Source organism: Mobula birostris, chromosome 4 (genome assembly GCF_030028105.1).
Source record: "Mobula birostris isolate sMobBir1 chromosome 4, sMobBir1.hap1, whole genome shotgun sequence".
NCBI lineage: Eukaryota > Metazoa > Chordata > Chondrichthyes > Myliobatiformes > Myliobatidae > Mobula > Mobula birostris.
This window is the reverse complement of record NC_092373.1, coordinates 64,740,324-64,761,413: the sequence shown is the minus strand read 5'-3', so window position 1 is coordinate 64,761,413 and position 21,090 is coordinate 64,740,324. Positions and strand designations below refer to the sequence as shown.

Genomic DNA, 21,090 nt, shown 5'->3' with positions numbered 1-21,090 from the left:
ATTGGTTCAGGATTTCAAATACTGTGGTCAACTCTGTGGCTGGTGAATTGATGGTTGGCCGATACCCAACAATATCTTGTGAGATTGGTTCTTGGTCCCTGGTGCTGATATTAAAACCAGTCCAGCTTGGGGTTGTCTGATTCTCTGGATCTGTTTGCCTTGCAAGTGTCCACACCAGGTTCTTCTTGCAGGCAAGAAGACCAGCTTCCTTGGTTTCCTGGACACAGTGTTCCCTGGCTGGGAGAGGCTGTGGGCCCACACTTGCACTTGCTACATATACTTCCAGTTCTTGGTCCTCAATGGTGACTGATGTCTGCTTCAGCACAGAAAGCTACCACTGCTGCAATGCTATCACATATTTTCTAGCACTAGGGGTGTACAGGTTTCCCCCGCCATCCGAAGGTAGAGCGTTCCTATGAAATGGTTCGTAAGCCGAAATGTCGTAAAGCGAAGAAGAAATTACCATTTATTTATATGAGAAAATTTTGTGAGCGTTCGCAGACCCAAAAATAACCTACCAAATCATGCCAAATAACACATAAAACCTAAAATAACAGGAACATATAGTAAAAGCAGGAATGATATGATAAATACACAGCCTATATGAAGTAGAAATACTTTTCCACAATCATTACTGCACTGTTCTCCGTAGCGAAAATCTCACGCAAGCGCTGTTGGCAAAACCACGGCGCAAGCGCTCTCCGGTAACCTTTAAGCTATGAAGCTGCCAAATCATACCAAATAACACGTAAAAATACACAGCCTATATATGTATGTACAGTGTAGTATCACTTACTGGAATTAGGAAGACAGCGCAGAGCACACTGATGATGGTGTGTTAAGACTGAGTCGTCGCAGGCTGGGGTGGTGCAGTGGCCCCCACCCTCCAGGCCGCTGACCGATACATTGCTGCAAAGCACGCAGGGGTCCAGCGGTAGCCGGAAGGAACACAGCACATCTTTAAGAAAAAAGCCGAAATAAACATGCTAATTAATTAGGTGCTGTCCGGCACGTAATTGTCGGCCCAGATCAGTGCCGATTTCTGACTGCGTCGTTTCGGCTTTTTTCTTAAAGATGTGCTGTATGCCTCCCGGCTACTGCTGCATTCTCCGCGAACCGGTACAGTAACTGTCCGTGGTCTGGGTGTTGGGGTGGTGGGACACTGGGGTGTCATCTCGTCGTCTGTTTCCATTCGAGCAGGCAGCTCATCTTCTCCTATGACTGCCCGCGTCGATGTTGAAGGTCGAGGTTCGTCGTCTGCTGTGGCTGATGTGGAAGACTTGCTTGACTGCTGAGCCTCGCGCATTTTTATATCATACAGTTCTTTGTAAGCACTCAAACCATCCTGCAAATATGCCTTAAACTGATGTACCCTTTCAAAATTAAAGTCATACTTTATCATTACTCATTCGGTTTCGATTGTTATACTTTCCTCTTCCAATTGCATCAGCTCTTCATCTATCAGTTCTTGGCCATGGGATACCAAAACCTCTGCAACATCATTTTCATCAGCTTCCACAAGCTCAACTCACTTTGTCCTTGCTTCGCTCACCACGATCGAAACGCTTAATTATGTCTAGTTTTACGCTAAGTGTAACACCCTTACGAGCTCTTTTAGGCTTTTCCGACACTATAGAACTCATCTTGCAAACGGATGCTCACAGGCACGTGTTTAAGCAATGCCGGCAAGAATGCCATTCCGAATCCAGGGAGAGCGGCTGCTCGGGGCGCGCGCTACCTTTTCTCGTGCGCTGAATTTTTTATCGTGCACTGCTTTTTTTCGTAACAGTGAAAACGCCTTCTGAAAGCAAAAACAGGGTACTAATGTAGGTCTTTCGTAACAGTGAGGTTTCGTAAAGCGAACATTCGGAAAGCAGGGGACACCTGTATACCTTGCCAAAGATCACTTCAAGAATTATTACCCCCAGATGGTACCAGTGGCCCAAATTTGGAGTCCTGGCTCACGGATGGGATGAACAACCTGAAATGATTCAGCAAAATGTTTGGTGGCAAATGCAACTGTCAAAAAGAAAGTAATCTTGAGGGTGAGATTAATTAATTATCTACGGTGTAACATTTGATTTCAATACATAAAAGTCAACATAAAGAAACAAAAAAATAGCATGTTAATTTATCCAGATTCCAAGCAAGGACATCTTACTGGTTGTGTAAAACATGTGCACTCAATAAAACTACTTCTGGCAAAACTATTTCAAGTCTGAAGACTGACATCACATCTGAAATTTTCTTACTCCCCATTCAGGTGGTGAAGTAGACTTGAAATGCTCTTAAGAGTTATATGTACATTGTTTAAAAATCTGCATAGTTGCTATCACTGAGTGATACAGAACGGAAGTTTGTGATATGGACCACTGTGGCCCGGATAGTTTTCCATCATCAGCATTTACTTACCACACCCTGGCACAGATTCTATCCCTAATTTACTCCACTCCAAAGACTTACCAACATAGCTTCAGAGAATTAAAAGATATTAATTTAAATCAGTCCACATTACTCTATTTTCCCTGCACCTATGTAAAGTAGGCTAAGTATCTGCCCATTTTGTTTGGCTTTTAAATACAAGCCTACCATGTTTTCAAGCAGCACATTGTAGATATTATTGGTATATAAAATAAGATAGAAAAGTGAGATGAGAGATTTAATGTGTCTTCACAGGCACTAATTCCTAATGACTATCAAAACTACACAAAGGTCAAGGTATTTATAAACAAATACCATGATGCTATGCCAAACTAGTTAAGCTAATGATGCCTAATCACATTGATACCTTCTGCATGCACATGGTCTCCCTTCATTTTCTGCATATTGTACGAGGGGTGATTCATAAGTTCGTGGCGTAAGGTCGGAGGAGTCAACCATTTATTTTTCAACATAGTCTCCTCCTATATTTACATACTTAGTCCAGCGGTCGTGGAGCATACACATCTTGGACCTCCAGAAAGTGTCCGCAGCCAGGGGTGATTGATAAGTTTGTGGCCTAAGGTAGAAGGAGATGAGTTATACAACTCTCGTTACATACACATGCAGTTCAACTCTTTTGAGTGATCATGCAGAAAGTTTGAGGTTAATAACTCATCGGGGTGATTGATAAGTTCGTGGCCTAAGGTAGAAGGAGATGAGTTATTAACTTCAAACTTTCTGCATAATCACTCAAAGAGTTGAACTGCAAGTGCATGTAAAGAGAGCTGTATAACTCATCTCCTTCTACCTTAGGCCACGAACCTATCAATCACCCCTGCTGTGGACACTTTCTGGAGGTCCAAGATCCGTATGCTCCACGACTGCTGGACTAAGTGTGTAAATGTATGGGGGCATTATGTTGAAAAATAAATGGGCTAGGTTTTCTAAAACTGACTCCTTCTACCTTAGGCCACAAACTTACCAATCACCCCTCGTATATATCTAAGAACCTCAAATGCCTTTATTGTATCTGTCTCCACCACCAACCCTGGTGTAACAATTCCAGACACCCACCAAAGTTTATTTAAAAGAAACTAAAAAATACCTTGACCTTTGCTGGTTTAATAGAAAATAATCCTCTCTCATCTGGTCTCCCACGTAAATCATTCGTTTTTGTCACTGCAATTTGTGCACATTCATCGCAGGTCGATGTGCCCTTGAAAATACTTTATAAGAGAATTTCAAGAGAAAAATACTTACACCTTTTACTCCTTTTTTAAGTTTGTCATCAATAAATAGTGACAAATATTCTGGAGATCTGGAGTTAAGATTAAGAAAATATTCAAAGTCACCAGCAATGGTCTGTTTAAAAAGACGATCATTGTTGAATGAATCTTGAAGGAAACGATCAAATCTGCCCTTGAGATCCAAAAGACCCTGTTCAAGTAAAAACAGAAGTGTAAATAATCTGTAGGACAATTCTACACATCACAATGTCAATAAACCTGCCATTTTCAGAACCAATAAATCCCCCAAAATGACATTAATACATATAAGTACAGACTAGCATTAGTCATTCATCAAATTGAACACCAAACGTCAACTATTACAGCTCTTGCATGATTAAGATCTTTACAGCAAAATTATACACCTATGGAAGCCTGCTCCCCCGTAATGCTGCAGTTAATGTAACTTACACATAAACACGTTTTAAATGAATAGACCTCCATTAGTTCACCCCTCAGTCTCTCATTTGTACCTCTTGCAATGATAGTTGTACCTGGTCAGTGTACATATTACCCTTGCATTCTTTTTGTTAATCTATGTACTTCTGTACTTTTCTCCTCAAATAGGACAACAGAACTCTGCTCAGTATAATTTAAGCAAGATTCCGAACAAACACCTTAAATAAAATAACACACATCAAAGTTGCTGGTGAACGCAGCAGGCCAGGCAGCATCTGTAGGAAGAGGTGCAGTCGACGTTTCAGGCCGAGATAGGGTCTCAGCCTGAAACGTCGACTGCACCTCTTCCTACAGATGCTGCCTGGCTTGCTGCGTTCACCAGCAACTTTGATGTGTGTTGCTTGAATTTCCAGCATCTGCAGAATTCCTGTTGTTTGCCCTTAAATAAAATACTTTATTTCCCAGAAATGAATCCGAACACATTGCTAGCAGTTATTTACAGTTTTATTAACCTATTTGGCTATAACTTGTGAATCTTTATTTCAAGATCCAATTATGTCTTTGCCCTCATTTACATTCTTGCTTTCTCCAAATATAAGAACTTCTATCCAAAGGAACTACTTTACATTCAGCTACAAGGAATTAATTTGCAAATCCACATCCTTCTGAAAGTTTGTTAGTGTCTTTCTTTGCCTGTTCAACCGTACCTTTAGTTACTGAGCTACAATACATAAATGTAAATGTCTTAATTTGTAAAAGTAGTAATTTAGGAGAGCAGCCTTCTTTAAAGGAGACTTCTTTAACCACAAAAATCCAACTCCTTTTTTTTAAATCCAAAGATTGGGTATAACCTACTGTCCAAATACTGATTTGTACATTTCAAAGCGATTGTGAACTTCGAAAAAATTTGGAAATAAGTCTGAGAAACTAGTTCCCAATTTTTTGACAGGGGAAGATGGGTCAGATTAGGCTAAGTGTACTAAGGAGAAACAAGAGTTTACACCAAACATATTTCTAATCCCATGCTAATTCAGAATAATATGCCCACTAAAGTGATTCAGTTTGAAATATGTCCATTTTTCCCCACAATAAGCATTTTCAAGGCCACATTTATGTTGTAATTTAGAATACTCCCGAAGCAGTTTTACATTACTTTCATATCCAAAAATTGAAAAAGTATGAATTAATCTGTATAGATTGATGAAAATGGATACATTTACTTGTGCATTTCAAACAAGGTTACTAGCTGTAGTGTTCTTTTGAATGTTTTCAGCAATTATGAAAAAATGTCAAATACTTACCTGGATATAGTCCACTGGGTTTTTGCCTTCTCCTTCTTCAGACACCAGTGCTTTGCCTTGTTCTCTCAAGTAGGAACTCATACATTCACACATAGTTTTCAATCCATTTGGCACACGACTGAAAAGCTTGTACATGCAAGCTAGATCTGAAACAGAATAGACTAGTTGTACCAGATTCCTCATGCACTTTGTAGATAGTACACAATATAAATTACGTTTTGAGATACAGACCAACATTTTGGCATTAAACTATAAACAATTAACTGAAACAATATTTTATTTGAATATAATCACCAAACCTTGTAATGGTTACTTTAACCCTGCGGTAGTAAATAATCCTGAGAACTGACAATGAACAGTGAAATATTTTAAATCACTGACATTAGATGGCATTCAATAAATTTGTCATCAACTTGTTATTATTAGTTTCAGGTAAATAGCTAAAATAGTCCACGTTTGTTTTCTACGAAGTAGATGTCACAAAACCGAGTGCAGAAACCTCACACAATCCTGACTTCAAAATATATCACCAATTCCTTACAGTTACTGGGTCTAATTCTGGGAACTCTCAACCCAAATGCACTGCAACTACTCAACAATGTTCTTTACTGCACCTTATCAAGTGCAATTAGGGATGGGTAATTAATGCTGACCTTCCTAGTGATTCAGAGAATGGATTTTATTTTAATGCTGTTAAGATCGACTTGTAATGTTAGAAATTTAACTCTGAATTGACAAACAAAATCCTCTGAAACTTTGGAGTCTGCTAGATGTCCATAGTCATACTTTAATAAGCTTTGGAGTCCAGTACTTTAATCACTATGCAGACCACTTCATAATGGTACACATTAGGGCAAGAATGGGGAGCAATATTTTACATCCTGGATATTGGTTTAAATCCTGCTCATGATGTGATGAAAACGGATGTGGCCATACTTGTATTCCAAATATACTCAAGGGCTAGGTATAGTTGTTATGTCACTGTAGCGAACTAGAGGTGCTCTGCTAAAAGTTTGGGTGAATGCAATTCAGTGAAACAGTAGAAGTCTAAAATGATAAAGTACGCTGGGCAACGGTTCTCATTTTGGTCAGCGCAGAAAAGAAAAATTAAGTTTGTTTTTGTTTGCATCATAACACTCAATTGCATCAGAACAAACATGGAAAAAAAATCATATTAAAAAGCATTTGAGCACATTTATAGGAATGTTAGGAAAGGGTTTAATGCTACATACCAAGTCTGGGTTACATCTGTAAATTAGGTCAACTTTTCCCCTTATGTCTAGATCATGTGACTGTGCCAAGTCATTCATAGTAGGAACAAGCTGAATAGAATCGAGAAGTTCTGGCAATAAGAACTAATTGCAACCTCTGACTTACTTTATATATTAATGATTTTTTTTAAAGCTGCAAACAAAAACTTTCTGCTTCTTACTATTACTGGGTACGATTCACTTCCATGCTGCTATATAAACATACTTTATGGCTTCTACACATAGGAGCTCAATAATCAAAGTTATATTTTATGTCTCATAACTACAAATTTATTACATTACAAGCAGCTTAAACCTTAAATAGTTTTTTGATAGAAACCTCAATTCAATGAAAACTCCATATATCTACAAACGTTTGTAATTGGTAAGAGCTTCAAAATCTGAGATTACACAAGTTAGGCACCAGCTAGGGACTCAAAAGTATGACAAAACCAACAATGCTGTTATTTTAAAAAAATTATTTTGTTCATTTTAGATTTTTGGGGGGAGGTTTTTAAGGCGCGATCTTCTGTCCTATAAAAACCTACTATAAAACAATAATTGAGACAAATTATGATTTGGGTTGCTGCATCAGATACAATTAAAATCTGTTTACAAAATGGAAATTTTGCCATATCATCAAGAGTATAAACGGTTATGAAAAGCATAATATTGACAAAGCTGCTTTCAGAAGACATTAAATGTAAAACTATTTCAAATTTCTAGCCACATGAACCAGAGGTCATAGTGACTGAACATATTTTCTAAAAGCCAATTTAAACCGTATTGAATAAAACAGCAACATTCAGTTCCCTGTGCCAATCACCAGTTCTTAGGATATGCTAGTAGCCATTTAAGCAACAAAATGTTTTTAATACAAATCCACTGGAGTACTCTACTGGAGTGAAGAATTCCCTAGACATGCTGGCTGTCAATATTACTGTATACAGTACAATGCAACTAGAACACTCAACTTCAAAATTTCTAAAAGCTTCATCAAATACGACTTCTCACACACAAAGGCACACTGCCTCCTCCTAATCAGACTATTCAGATGCTGGCAGATCCTGGCCCTCAGAATTCCCCCCAGTAACATACCCACTATGGATGTCAGGCTGACCAGCCTGTAGTACCCTGGCTTGTCCTTGCAACCTTTTAAACAATGCAACATTAGTCATCTGCCAGCCTTTGGGAACTTCATCAGTGCCTAAAAATGAAGTAAATATTTTCACAAGGGTCTCCACTATTTCCTCTCTATCCTCTCACAAAAGGTGAGAATGCATTCTATCAGACCTTAGAAATTTTTCCACCTTAAGGCACCACAAGGCTACAAAAACTTCCTCCCTGGTAATATCCCTGGTGAGATCCTACTGACTCTCACAGCTATCTGGACTATTCCTCTTCTCACCCTATCTCTTGCAAAAATGCCATCCCCTTCTCGCAATTCCTCCGTCTCCGCCGCATCTGCTCTCAGGATGAGGCTTTTCATTCCAGGACGAGGGAGATGTCCTCCTTTTTTAAAGAAAAGGGCTTCCCTTCCTCCACCATCAACTCTGCTCTCAAACGCATCTCCTCCATTTCAGGCACATCTGCTCTCACTCCATCCTCCTGCCACCCCACTAGGAATAGGGTTCCCCTGGTCCTCACCTACCACCCCACCAGCCTCCGGGTCCAACATATTATTCTCCGTAACTTCCGCTACCTCCAACGGGATCCCACCACTAAGCACATCGTCGTCCCCCCCCCACCCGCTTTCCGCAGGGATCGCTCCCTATGCGACTCCCTTGTCCATTCGTCCCCCCCATCCCTCTCCACTGATCTCCCTCCTGGCACTTATCCGTGTAAGCAGAATAAGTGCTACACATGCCCTTACACTTCCTCCCTTACCACCATTGAGGGCCCCAAACAGTCCTTCCAGGTGAGGCAACACTTCGCCTTTGAGTCGACTGGGGTGATATACTGCGTCCGGTGCTCCCGATATGGCCTTTTATATATTGGCGAGACCCGACGCAGACTGGGAGATCGTTTTGCTGGACACCTACTTTCTGTCCGCCAGAGAAAGCAGGATCTCCCAGTGGCCACACATTTTAATTCCACATCCCATTCCCATTCTGAAATGTCTATCCACGGCCTCCTCTACTGTAAAGATGAAGCCACACTCAGGTTGGAGGAACAACACCTTATATTCCGTCTGGGTAGCCTCTAACCTGATGGCAGGAACATTGACTTCTCTAACTTCCGCTAATGCCCCACCTCCCCCTCGTACCCCATCTGTTATTTATTTATATACACACATTCTTTCTCTCACTCTCCTTTTTCTCCCTCTGACTTTACCCCTTGCCCATCCTCTGGGTTCCCCCCCGCCCCCGACCTTCTCCCTGGGCCTCCTGTCCCATGATTCTCTCATATCCCTTTTGCCAATCACCTGTCCAGCTCTTGGCTCCATCCCTCCCCCTCCTGTTTTCTCCTATCATTTTGGATCTCCTCCCCCCCCCCACCCCACTTTCAAATCTCTTATTAGCTCTTCCTTCAGTTAGTCCTGACGAAGGGTCTCGGCCTGAAATGTCCACTGTACCTCTTCCTAGAGATGCTGCCTGGCCTGCTGCGTTCACCAGCAACTTTGATGTGTGTTCCCTGGTAATATGATTGTTCTCCAATATATCTCCACTTGTTTCCCTCATCTCGTGCAGCCCTAATTTTCTCTTCAATGAACAGAGGAGAAATAACTTATTAAAAATCTCACATCTCCTGTGGCTCAAGGAATAGGTGCTCTGCTGATCTCTAAAAGGACCCACTCTCTCTAGCTATTCTTTTCCTCTATAAAACCTCTTGGAATCTTCCTTAACCTTATCTGCCAGATCCATCTGATACTCTGTCTTTTCCTTCCTGATTTCCCTCTTGTTGCATTTTCTTTCCATTTTCAGACTGAAAACAAAATTACATTCACTTTTGCTCCTTCAAATTAAGAACTGTAGTCTGGGTCAGTCACAAAGTTTGTCAACGTGGCACCAAAGTTAGCCTTAAATCAAAACTGACAACAAAATGAATTGCACATTGCATTAAATTAAGAAATTCGGCTGTACATTATCTCCACTCAGATAACAGTAACAGCAAACAAGATTGTCTAAATATAGGAATGTCTGAAATATATAAATAGGCCCATTCCACAGAAATGAAATCTAACTGCAGGTACTTGATGTAGTTTAAAAGCAAAGAACTTTTGAATTACCTTCTGTTTTTCCATTTTTTAACATATGGACTAGGCCTGAGTTTTCCATTTCCACTATAGTCTTCATGTGTTTAGAAATTAATTCCCTCTCCACCACCTTCACAATTGGTTCTTCTGTAGATTTATCAAGACAGTGCATAACTCGCTCTATTTCTTCATTAATCCTTGCCTCCACTTTCTTAATGTACACAGATGCACTATTTTCTGCTAAAAATTTCTGGCTTTCCATCTGCATAAAGAGAAATATTTGGCCATTTTAATGATTACCAATTAAGTCTGAGAAGAAAGAATTGCATTCAAACAATTATGCATTGCTTTATAAAAAGAATGGCAATTAAAAACATATAACCTTAGAAAACATTTAAAATTGATACCTGGAAGAATTCAGCAGACATTTCTAAAAATGGAGCTTCAAAATCTTCCTCATATACGGAACGACCTTCTAAGCCAAGAATCATCAACATTTGGCAAGCATTTCGAATTGCACCTCTGGCAGAAATAAGAAATAATAATCAAAATATAAACAATGCTCTCAGTTTTTTTAAGGAAGAGGAAAGTTTTAACAGACCAATAAATGATACTGTGATGATACCATGCCCACTTAAACTAATTAGATTGAAGAATACCAGATAAATGATAATCATGCAATAATTAATTGTATTATGGCTTCATGACTTTCAAATGTCTAAAAGCTCTATATAGCAAATTAAGTACAGTTACATACCGCTATGATACAAAATAATGGAACAGCTAATTTTCTCACAGGACACCCTTATACACATTACTGCTATAACTATTAAAAGTGTAATTTTTGGATTAAAATTAATTTAATTCAACAATTAGTTGGTACAGATATTGCAGGTAGAAGGGCCTGTTCCTGGAGTGTATTGCTGCATGATTGATTAGAGGAAAAATACTGACCAAGAAATAAGAAATAAATCACCAGACTTGCTTTGAAATTGTGACACTGGATCTTTTATATACTCTGATAGCAGTTAAGTATCTAGTTTAATTAGATCCTAAAAGACCATGCACAATTTTTTCAGTACTGCAGTATAAATTTTGCTCAATTCATTGGAATTGAAGAACAACTTCATTGAGATCTCTAAGTATAACATCTTATATGGAAAAGCATGCAACTTGATCAACAGCTTGCAATATTGAACAACTTTCAATTTCACCCTCTGACAGAAAATGTACCAGAATTTGTATAGGCTGTCACAATTGTACAAGTCAATAACTAACACTGACGAATAGGATATAATTTCCAACAAGAATTCTGGTAAGTATAACTGATTGCAATATGCACAGTAATGAATAAATCAGTGCAGAATATCTGAGTGGATGCATTAGAAATTATAAGGTGGGTGATATCCATTAGGAATTATGGGAATAGCAACCATTTACTTCAAACACAAAATAGTCTCATAAAGGGCAAAAATAGTTGCCTGAATACACATTGTTGTCTTCAAAGACAGTCATCTCTCAATACAGTGGGAAAAGGAAAATGTTTTGGGCCTATGAATTCCCAAAAAAGGGAACATATGAATGTTTTCTCATCAGTTGAGGGGTGCTCTCTTAGAAAATATATAATCCTATGGAGCCATTTGTCCACACGCAAAATATTGAAGTTGAAACTAAGCACAAAGGTATTAGTAGGTGACTAAATACAAGTACAAGACCTCAATGTACTTTTAGATCAATGAGATCCTTCCAAGAGATTCTGAGGTTCTTCCATAGATCTCCTGAAATCGTGCTCGTACTAAATTAAGATACTTTACAGATACAGCTCCAGATTCAGCGTTAATCTACTATTGGATGTTGCCCTCACCCACATCACCTCCATCACCAAACATCTGCCCTCACACCACCTTTCTGCCACTTTAACAGGGATGGAGTTCCTTTTGTCCCTAACTACTATCGCATGTGCCTCTATATCCAGCACATCATTCACCGCAACTTCCACGATTCAATGGGATCCTACCACCCACACTCCACTTTCTGCAGGGATCATTCACTTAATGATTCCTTTGTCTATTCATCCCTCCTCACTGATTCCCCCCCCCCCACCCCCCGACACTTATCCCTGCCCATTCACCTCAGCCCTCCCCACCATTCAGGGCCCCAAGTAGTCCTTACAGGTAAGACAACACTTCACCTGAGAGTCTGTTGGGGTCACCTAATGTATCTGGGGTCCTGGTGCAGCTTCCTCTACATTGGTGACACCAACAAAGGTTGGGGAACCATTTTGTTGAGCACCTCTGCTCCGCTTACAAGCAGGATTTCCTGGGGGCCAACCATTTTAACTCCATTGCCCATTCTCATTCCAACATGTCAGTCCATGATCTCCTCTACTGCCATAATAAGGCCACTCTCATATAGGAGAAGCAACATGTCATTCAGTCTGGGTAGCCTCCAACGTGATGACATATGAATATCGACTTCCCTAACTGCTGGTAATTTCTCCATCTCTCCCTCCTCTTTTTCCATTCCCCACTCTGCCTCCCCCTTATCCTTTCACTTCTCGCCTGCCTATCATCTTCCTCTGCTGTCCCTCCACCTTCAAGTCCTTCATCTTTTCCACCCATCACCTATCAACTTCTCACTTCACTTTCTGGAAGTTATTCTGTTTCCTGTACACACAATCCTGCAAAGAAAATTAAAGTGATTGTTATTTAAACAAACTAATTTTTTTTTCTTGTGAATGTTGTATATCTAATGCTTATGCCTGTGACACTGCTGCAATTAAAATTTTCATTTCATTGCACTTGTGCATACAACTTTCTTGCTCTCTCCGTACTGCTGCCATCAGGAAGGTGGTACAGGAGCCTCAGGACTCTCACCACCATGTTTAGGAATAGTTATTACCCCTTAACCATCAGGCCCTTGCCCCATTGAGATGTTCCCACAACCTATGGACTCACATTCAGGAACTCATCTCGTGTTCTTGATATTTATTGCTTAGTAATATTTCTTTCTTTTTGTATTTACAGTTTGTTGTCTTTTCCCCACCAAAACATTAAATGATCAGTGCCCACCCTTGCTCATTGGTAAAGAACTCAGTACCTTTGTTAGGTGTAGAATTGGTTGTTTTCATATATTCCTGGCCACACTTTCAATTGTAAAATTGTAAACTTGGTCATTTGTAACTGAGTTTAGTATTCAAGAGCTGTGAACAACATGCGCAAAATACCGGAAGAACTCAGCAGGTCAGGCAACATTGCTTTGGACTGAGGCTCTATCTAAATCATAAGTCCGGATGAAGGGTCTCAGCCCAAAAGGGCCACTGTTTATTTCCCTCCATAGTTTCTCCAGCACATTGCTCAAGATTTTCAGTATCTGCAGAATCTCTTGTATCTTCTTGACAGCAGTGAACTGTTGGAATTGGAAAATGAATTGGTGCCTCAACATACCTGTCCACCACTTCTCCTTTTCTTTCACGTGCAATCATATCCAAGAGAGTTTGACGTAGATGGTCTCTGATGCAACCATAACGTACGACTTGATCTCTGAAGATGATCAACCCCAAGTTGTAAACATTCTCTACGTTATTCTGTTGCACGTACACACGATCCTGCAAGGGAAATCAAAGTGATAGTTATTTGAATGAACAAATTTTAAACAAGCAGATTTCTGTAAGAACAGCGCTTTTGTAAGAGCTGTTCAGAATAAGCAGAAAGCACCACATGCTCAGACGCATCCACTTTCTTGCAATGAACTTCAATGCTATAAAATTTGCAGCATGACAGCTACTGCCCAATACTTGACACAACCAGAAAAAAAATACAGAACTTATTCTGCACATACCAAGTATTGTAATACTAGCATTATGTAGTCTTATTCAAGGTGAACTCAAAAGCATTAAGCAACAGCCCGACAAGGCAACAAACTAGTCGTAAAACACATGAATAAACACTATGCTGTTCTTGGAGGGAAATTTGGCAAATACTTGTGCTCCTGTATCTCAAAAAAATAACAAGGACACAATTTGACTGGGCCCCAAGGGAACAAGCCATTTTCAAGCTAATTATTGCTAAGATAAATGGTAATTTTCACTGTTCCAGGCTGCTAACATGCAAACACTACTGGAACTGCTGAAAAAACTTCCTTATCCTAAGGAAGAGTAAAAGAGGAGGAGGAAACTAATGATGATTTAAATTTGACAGATGAATACAAAAGTAGTTTTCAATTTCAGATTTCAGTTAACATGAGCATTCACATTTAAGGAGTACCAATCTATAGATAACCAAAACGAGATGCAAACATCTAGATTTGAGAATAGATTACCCCACGCACAGAGCTTGTCATAGTTTCAAAGTTACAGATGCTTAGAGAAACAGTTTTGAGTGATTTGAGTGAATGGCAGGGCCATTCCAACACCAAAATGTTTGAGATTACACACAATTTGTATTCCAAAGTACTTTCTCAAACAATCTTAGTTTAGGCAAAGCTCAGAAAATTGTTAATCTAATGTTTCTGTCACGTTTTGATACAAAGTTCAGTTGAGTGAAGCAGGAGAGTTTATTGGTGGTTTTATTAAACTTAATAAAAGTTGAACAATCTAATTATGTGCACATTTGGTATTACGGGTTGAGTACTCCCTAATCAAGATTCCGAAATCTGAAAATCTCTGAAATTTGAAGTTTTTTTTGAGTGCTTACATCATGACACAAATGCAAAATTTCACAAGGCACTGGGAAGGTTCCCAAGTGATACACAGGTCTCTGCACATCACAGACAGTTCCGAGAAGTGAGCTCACATATGTATGGAGAAGTTAATGAAAAACAGAAAAACACTGCATAAAGCAGAAAATGAAGATCTCCACTGTGTTTTGAAGAATGGATTTGTTGGCATCAGCGTGAACATATGCAGCTTAACGGTATGCTGATCATGAAACAAGCAAAGATCTATCACGACAAATTGAAAATTGAAGACAATTGTGAATATTCAGCAGGTTGGTTGTAGAAATTTAAGGAAGGCACGACATTAAATTTTTAAAAGATTTAAAAAATGTTAAAAGATAAGTCATCTGATCATAAAGCAGCAGAGCAATTCATTGAAAAGTTTGTAAGGATTGTCACTCATGAAAATCAACACCAGAACAATTCTATAATACTGATTGTGTCTGTACCTTACACAAAACCTAAAGAAAATAAAATACAAATACAGTGTACTGTAACCAAAACATGGCATCAAAACATGGCATCGTAGGTGGGGACTGAAAGCCTGCCATTGTTTATTCTTGTTCAACTGCTGATGCAGGTATTCTCCCAATACTGCTGTGCTGCTTTTGTTACCTTTCACACAGAATTTCATTACATTAAAAGTATGAAATAATTTTTATGGTTAGGAACATATACAAGATTCAAAGCACATTTATTATCAAAGAGTGTATAAATTATATACCTTGAAATTTGTCTGCTTATAAGTAACCAACCACAAAGCAAGAAACCCGAATAACCCCCCCGCCAAAAAAAAGACCAAAAACCACTGCTCTGCGAAAGAGAAAACACATTGTGCAAACAACAGAAGTAAGCCAACAGCAACTAGACAGTTCCCAGAGTAGCCGGAGTAGGCCCAAGCTAAGTCTCTGTACCCAGTTTTCACACCAGTGGGGCAAGAACGTACAGCAGATGGATCAGTTCACACAACACACACAAAATGCTGGAGGAACTCAGCAGGCCAGGAAGCATCTATGGCAAAGAGTACAGTCAATGTTTCAGGCCTGGCTTCAACACAAACATGTTGTGCCTCAGAATGCCCCAGGACACCAGCTCCTCCCGCGAACCAGGCTCCTCTCAACCTGCCTCCTTACCACAATTTGCTGCATGAAAGATGCTATATGTTTTTAGAGAATTCTCTTGCTTTAAGATCTACCAGTATGTTGTTGTGCATCTTTGGTACCGCCATCTTAAACCATAAAATCACACAAACGGTTGCAAGAAAAACTTCGTGAACCCTTTGCAGTTACCTAGTTTTCTGCATTAATTACTCATAAAATGTGGTCTGATCTTCATTCAAGTCAAAATAATAGAGAAACAATCTGTCTATATTAATAGGCATCCGTTAGTCTCATGAGACCATGGATTTGCGCCTTGGAAGGTTTCCAGGGCACAGGCCTGGGCAAGGTTGTATGGAAGACCAGCAGTTGCCCATGCTGCAAGTCTCCCCTCTCCACACCACCGATGTTGTCCAAGGGAAGGACATTAGGACCCATACAGCTTGGCACCGGTGTCGTCACGGAGCAATGTGTGGTTAAGTGCTTTGGTCAAGGACACACACGCTGCCTCAGCCAAGTCTCGAACTAGCGACCTTCAAATCACTAGACAAACGCCTTAACCACTTGGCCACACGCCTAAACTAATATCACACAATCAATTGGATTTTCATGTCCTTATCAAATGTGAACCCTTGTATTTCAACATTCACAGTACAGGCTGGAAAAAGGTTGTGAACCCTTGTATTTAATAACTGGTAGAGTCTCCTTCAGCAGCCATAACCTCCACTAAATGTTTCCTGTAGTTGCTGATCAGACTTTCACAACAGCAAAGAGGAACTTAGACCATCCCTGCATACAAAACTGTTTCAGTTTGTCAGTATTGCTGAACAGACCTCTTCAAATCATGCCACGGCATCTCAATTGGGTTCAGATCTGGACTTTATTCCAAACCACAAATTTTCTTCTTTTTAAACCATTCTTTTGCCGATTTACTCTCATGTTTTGGATTCTTGTCTTGTTGCATCATCCAACTTCTATTAAGCTTTAGGTAATGACCATTACCCTGACATTCTCCTGTATAATGTCGATACAATTTTGAATTCACTGTTCCCCCAACTATTGCAAGCTGTCCAGGCCCTGAGGCAGCAAAGATGCCCCAAATCATGAAGCTCCTTTCACTATGCTTCACAATTGGGGTGAGGGTATTTGTGTTGGTGTGCAGTGCCATTTTCCCTTTGAATATAGCAGCGCTTATTTCTGCCAGAAAGTTCAATTTTTGTCTCATCTGTCCACAGAACATTGTTCCAGAAGAGTTGTGGAACATCCAGGTGGTCTTTTTCAATCTTGAGATGTGCAGCATTTTTTTTTTTGGAGAGCAATGGTTTTCTCTGTGGTGTCCTTCATGGACACATGAAAAGAGACTTCAACAAGTTCTAGAGATTTCTGCAGGTCCTTTGCTGTTACCCTTGGGTTCTTTTTCCACCTCCTTCAGCAATGCACATTGCGCTCTTGGTGTGATATTTGCAGGATGCCCAGTCCCAGGGAGAGCAGCAAGAGTATTGAATTTCGACCAAATGTAGACAATTTCTCTTACTATGGACTGATGAACACTCAGGCCTTAAGAAAACCTTTAGTGGCCCTTTCCAGCTTCCTGCATCTCGACAATTCTTCTTCTAAGGTCCTCTGAAAGTTGTTTTGATCGAAGCATGGTGCACATCAACAGAACTTTCTTGAGAAGAGCAGGCTCTATCAGTAACCTCAGTTTCTTTTTTATAGGGAGGGCACCTCTACAACCTACATCTCCAATCTCAACTCATTGACTGGAACACCTGTCTCCACATAGCTTTTGTGGAAGGCATTACCCCAGAGTTTCACATCCATTTTTGAACCTAGATGGTTGTTGGGACGAAAAGCACCGCTTTCTCACCAATACAAGTCACGTGCGCACGCCTCACAGTCTCACTCCCACCAGCCTCGCATTGGTTTTGGCAGCCTGTGGATGTGCGATCTTGCGCTCTTAAACTTTTGTTGTTATTACCTACGGTGCACTGATTTTCTGCTTGAAATATTTAACTATGCCTCCTAAGCGTCCTATGTCAAGTCCTGGGCCATCAGCCAAGCGGCAGGGAACCGCTTTAACACTTGAAAAAAAGTTCGAAATTATAAACAGGGCCGCGTCAGGTAAAGGTAACAGCTCTGGGACGCTACTTCAGCCTGGGTGAGTCCACGATCATAAACGTAAAGAAAAATGTTGAGAAAATAAAAAGTGCAGTGATTGATTCATGACAAGCACCTTCAAAGATTGTTACCTAAGTGCGTAACCCGATTACGACAAAAATGGAGAAAATGTTGAGTTTGTACATTGAGCATGAAACAAAGAAAAAAAAACACTCAGTTCCGATCATCTTCATGTGAAAACTTTGAAAATTTATGGTTGCTTTTGTTCAGAGTCCAGTAAGGAAGTGTCAAGTTGTATTGTTAGCTTTAATCCAAGTAGGGGATGGTTTTCTAAGTTTGTTAATCGTCACAGGCTTCATAACCTAGCTGTGCCTGATGAGCAAGCTAGTGCTGACCACGAAGCTGCTGAACGCTACCCTTTGCAGTTGCAGGCTATGATAGCTAAGTTAGGCATTGCACCAAAGCAGGCGTTTAATGCAGACAAGACCAGGCTTTCTTGGAAGCGTATGCTGAAATGCACTTGCGTAAGTAGGGATGAAAAGACTGCATCAGGTTTCAAGGCAGCAAAGGATAGGTTGACGTTGCTTATGTGTTCCAATGCCGAAGAAGACTGTAAGATGAAGCCTCTCCGTTTACCATTCACTAAACCCCCATGCTGTTAAGAGTTTGAGTAAGAATATGCTTCCTGTCCACTGGGCAGCTAACAAGAATGCATGGGTCACTGGTCAAATCTTTGAAGATTGGTTTGCTAATCATTTTGCTGTTGAGGCTAAGCGCTACTGCCGGGAACAGAATCTTGCCTTTAAAGTTCTTTTGTTGCTTGACAATGCGCCAGCCCATCCTAAACATTTGGACAGCATTTATCCTAACATAACAGTGCATTTCCTGCCCTCTAACACAACATTTATGCTGAAAAACAAAATGGTGCCAAGCAAACAACCCTCACTACTTTCTTCAAACCGGTGACATCTCCTGTTGCCGGCAGTTCTGAGAGTTCTGTGAGTCTTCCTTCACATCTTGCTGTCCTTGATGATCCTGATGACCCAAAACAATCCACCTCATCCATGTAAAGCTGCCCGACACCACTCATCTCCTGGAGCCAACACACCTGCCACTGTTGGTGAGTACTGTACACCCTAGTATGTTAACTTTCTATGATTTATTATGTTGAATATTACCTTAAATTGATGAAATATAATACAAATGTTGCCTTGTGGTACTGCTTTGGTGTCATACTGATATGAAAATGTGAATAAATTACAGATAAAACATATTTAGGAAGCCCTCCAGAATGCATCCCTATTTTCTCCATTTAAATAATTATTCACATATCCCCCGCATATAACGAGGATAGGGTGTACTCAGTATTACGAGAAGTACAATTGTTTGTGTGTTATTAGTTTAGGCAGACTGTGTTTATCTATTATTGTGACTTAGATAAAGATCAGACAATATTTTATGAGTAATTAATGCAGAAAACCAGGTAAATGCAAAGGGTTCACAAACTTTTTTTCTTGCAGTTGTATGTGTGATGAACAAGTGTAAGACAAAGACTGCATATTGGTAGCACATGAATTCAGAGTTAGAAATGGTGGCAATCCTAAGCTATCTCATTATATATTCCATTCGGCAGGAGGAGAGAGAGCAGTGTGCTGCGCGTGCGCAGCCCTTCGGTGAAAAATGATATTGTTTCCGTTAAATAGGGGCTGTGGACAATTCTGATTTGATGGAGACAGATGTGAAAGCACAGAAGAACATCTGGAGAAATTTCTGAAACAGTCATTCACTGCTGTCATTACTGTGCGGTCAGGAATCTTCTGGAGGGAAGGCCTCAAAATCCCCAGCTTTGCCTGCTGTTGGCGACTGAGATCGAGGTCGAATCCTTCGGACAGAGATGGCGCTCAGTACTCGGTGTCAGAGAGCTGATTCGGAGGCTCAAAGTTTTCAGATGACTCAGAGACAGATTGTGGTCGGGCTTGACAGGGAGAGTTTTTCTTCCTTCTCTCGCCTGCGGGAGATGTGGGACATTTGAGAGACTTTGAACTTTTTACTGTCATCAACTTCATCAAGTTATGGTATTGTTGTACTGTTGTAACTATATGTTACAATTAACACACATCAAAGTTGCTGGTGAACGCAGCAGGCCGGGTAGCATCTGTAGGAAGAGGTGCAGTCAACGTTTCAGGCCGAGACCCTTCGTCAGGACTGTTGTTTGCGTTTATATGTTACAATTATATGGTTTTGTCAGTTTTTTCAGTCTTGGTCTGTCCTGTGTTTTGTGATATCACACAGAAGGAAATATTGTATCATTTCTTAATGCAAGCATTACGAAATGATAATAAAAGAGGACTGCATGTCTTCATAATCTAAAAAAAAATCCAGCCCCAAGTACTTTGGATAATGGGTACTCAACTTGTATTAGCAACTGACTTACTCAGGTTTTATTTGCTACTTTAGCTCAGGGTATTATTCAGATTTTATCTTTTAAAAAGAGAAATTTCCAGCTGAAAGACAAATACCACAAAACATTAATTTCTTCATAGCTTTTGGCTAATAACCACGTCAAAACTTTAATGGTCTATTAAATTCTGTTTTTACATTCGAGGTAGTCAAAAAGCTAATTCTTGAAGAGAAAGTGAACGAACATATAAAACAAGATTTTTGGAATTCAAATCAGTATTTAATTTTAGGAAAGGTTAGTGTAAAAGTTCAAATATTCTGAGAGAACATCTTAGATGTTCAGCCTATAGCCATTTTCAAAAATTAGATTGATAAGCATTTTTGTTCAGTGAAAATATCACAGAAACTTTGAGCAAAGAGTGGAAAATATAGGTTAAATACCGACCAAATACAAACTATGAGAATAATAGAATTGACTGAGTGCTCCTTGTTATGCACCTTGTGATTCACTTTAAATAGGATAAAAGAGAAAGAAATCAGGATTTTTTTTTTAAAATGACAGTACATTGCCATATACTACCTTGAGATTCATTTTCTTTTAGCATTTACAGGAAAATAAAACACAATATAGATTATTCATAAATTCTGAAGACTGACAAAATGTGGAAAAGCTAACAAATTGTGCAAATAAAAATTTTAAATATCAAGAACGAGCTTTAGAGTACTTAAGAAGTTACTCTGTAGATTGTAAATCAGCTGTGACTCTGGTAGGTGAAGTTATTCATGTCAGCTCAGGAGCCTAATTGTTGTAGGGTAATAACTGTTCCTCAATCTGGTCGTGTGGGAACTAAGCTCTTGCATCTTTCCCTAATGGTGGTAGCAAAAAGAAAGTATGGTCTGGATGGT

At 39.8% G+C, this 21,090-nt stretch overlaps 1 protein-coding gene across 1 annotated transcript in view; it reads right to left on the bottom strand.

Moving 5' to 3' along the window:
* The window catches only part of cul3b (cullin 3b), a 109,898-nt gene that overhangs the window by 30,307 nt on the left and 58,501 nt on the right, over positions 1-21,090 (bottom strand). Inside the window, exons 4-8 of the mRNA XM_072255463.1 lie at positions 13,300-13,460; positions 10,261-10,375; positions 9,887-10,115; positions 5,408-5,553; positions 3,682-3,858 (exon numbers count right to left, since the gene is read on the bottom strand). Coding sequence (XP_072111564.1) covers positions 3,682-3,858; positions 5,408-5,553; positions 9,887-10,115; positions 10,261-10,375; positions 13,300-13,460 — 828 coding nt within the window. The remainder of the gene's footprint in view (positions 1-3,681; positions 3,859-5,407; positions 5,554-9,886; positions 10,116-10,260; positions 10,376-13,299; positions 13,461-21,090) is intronic.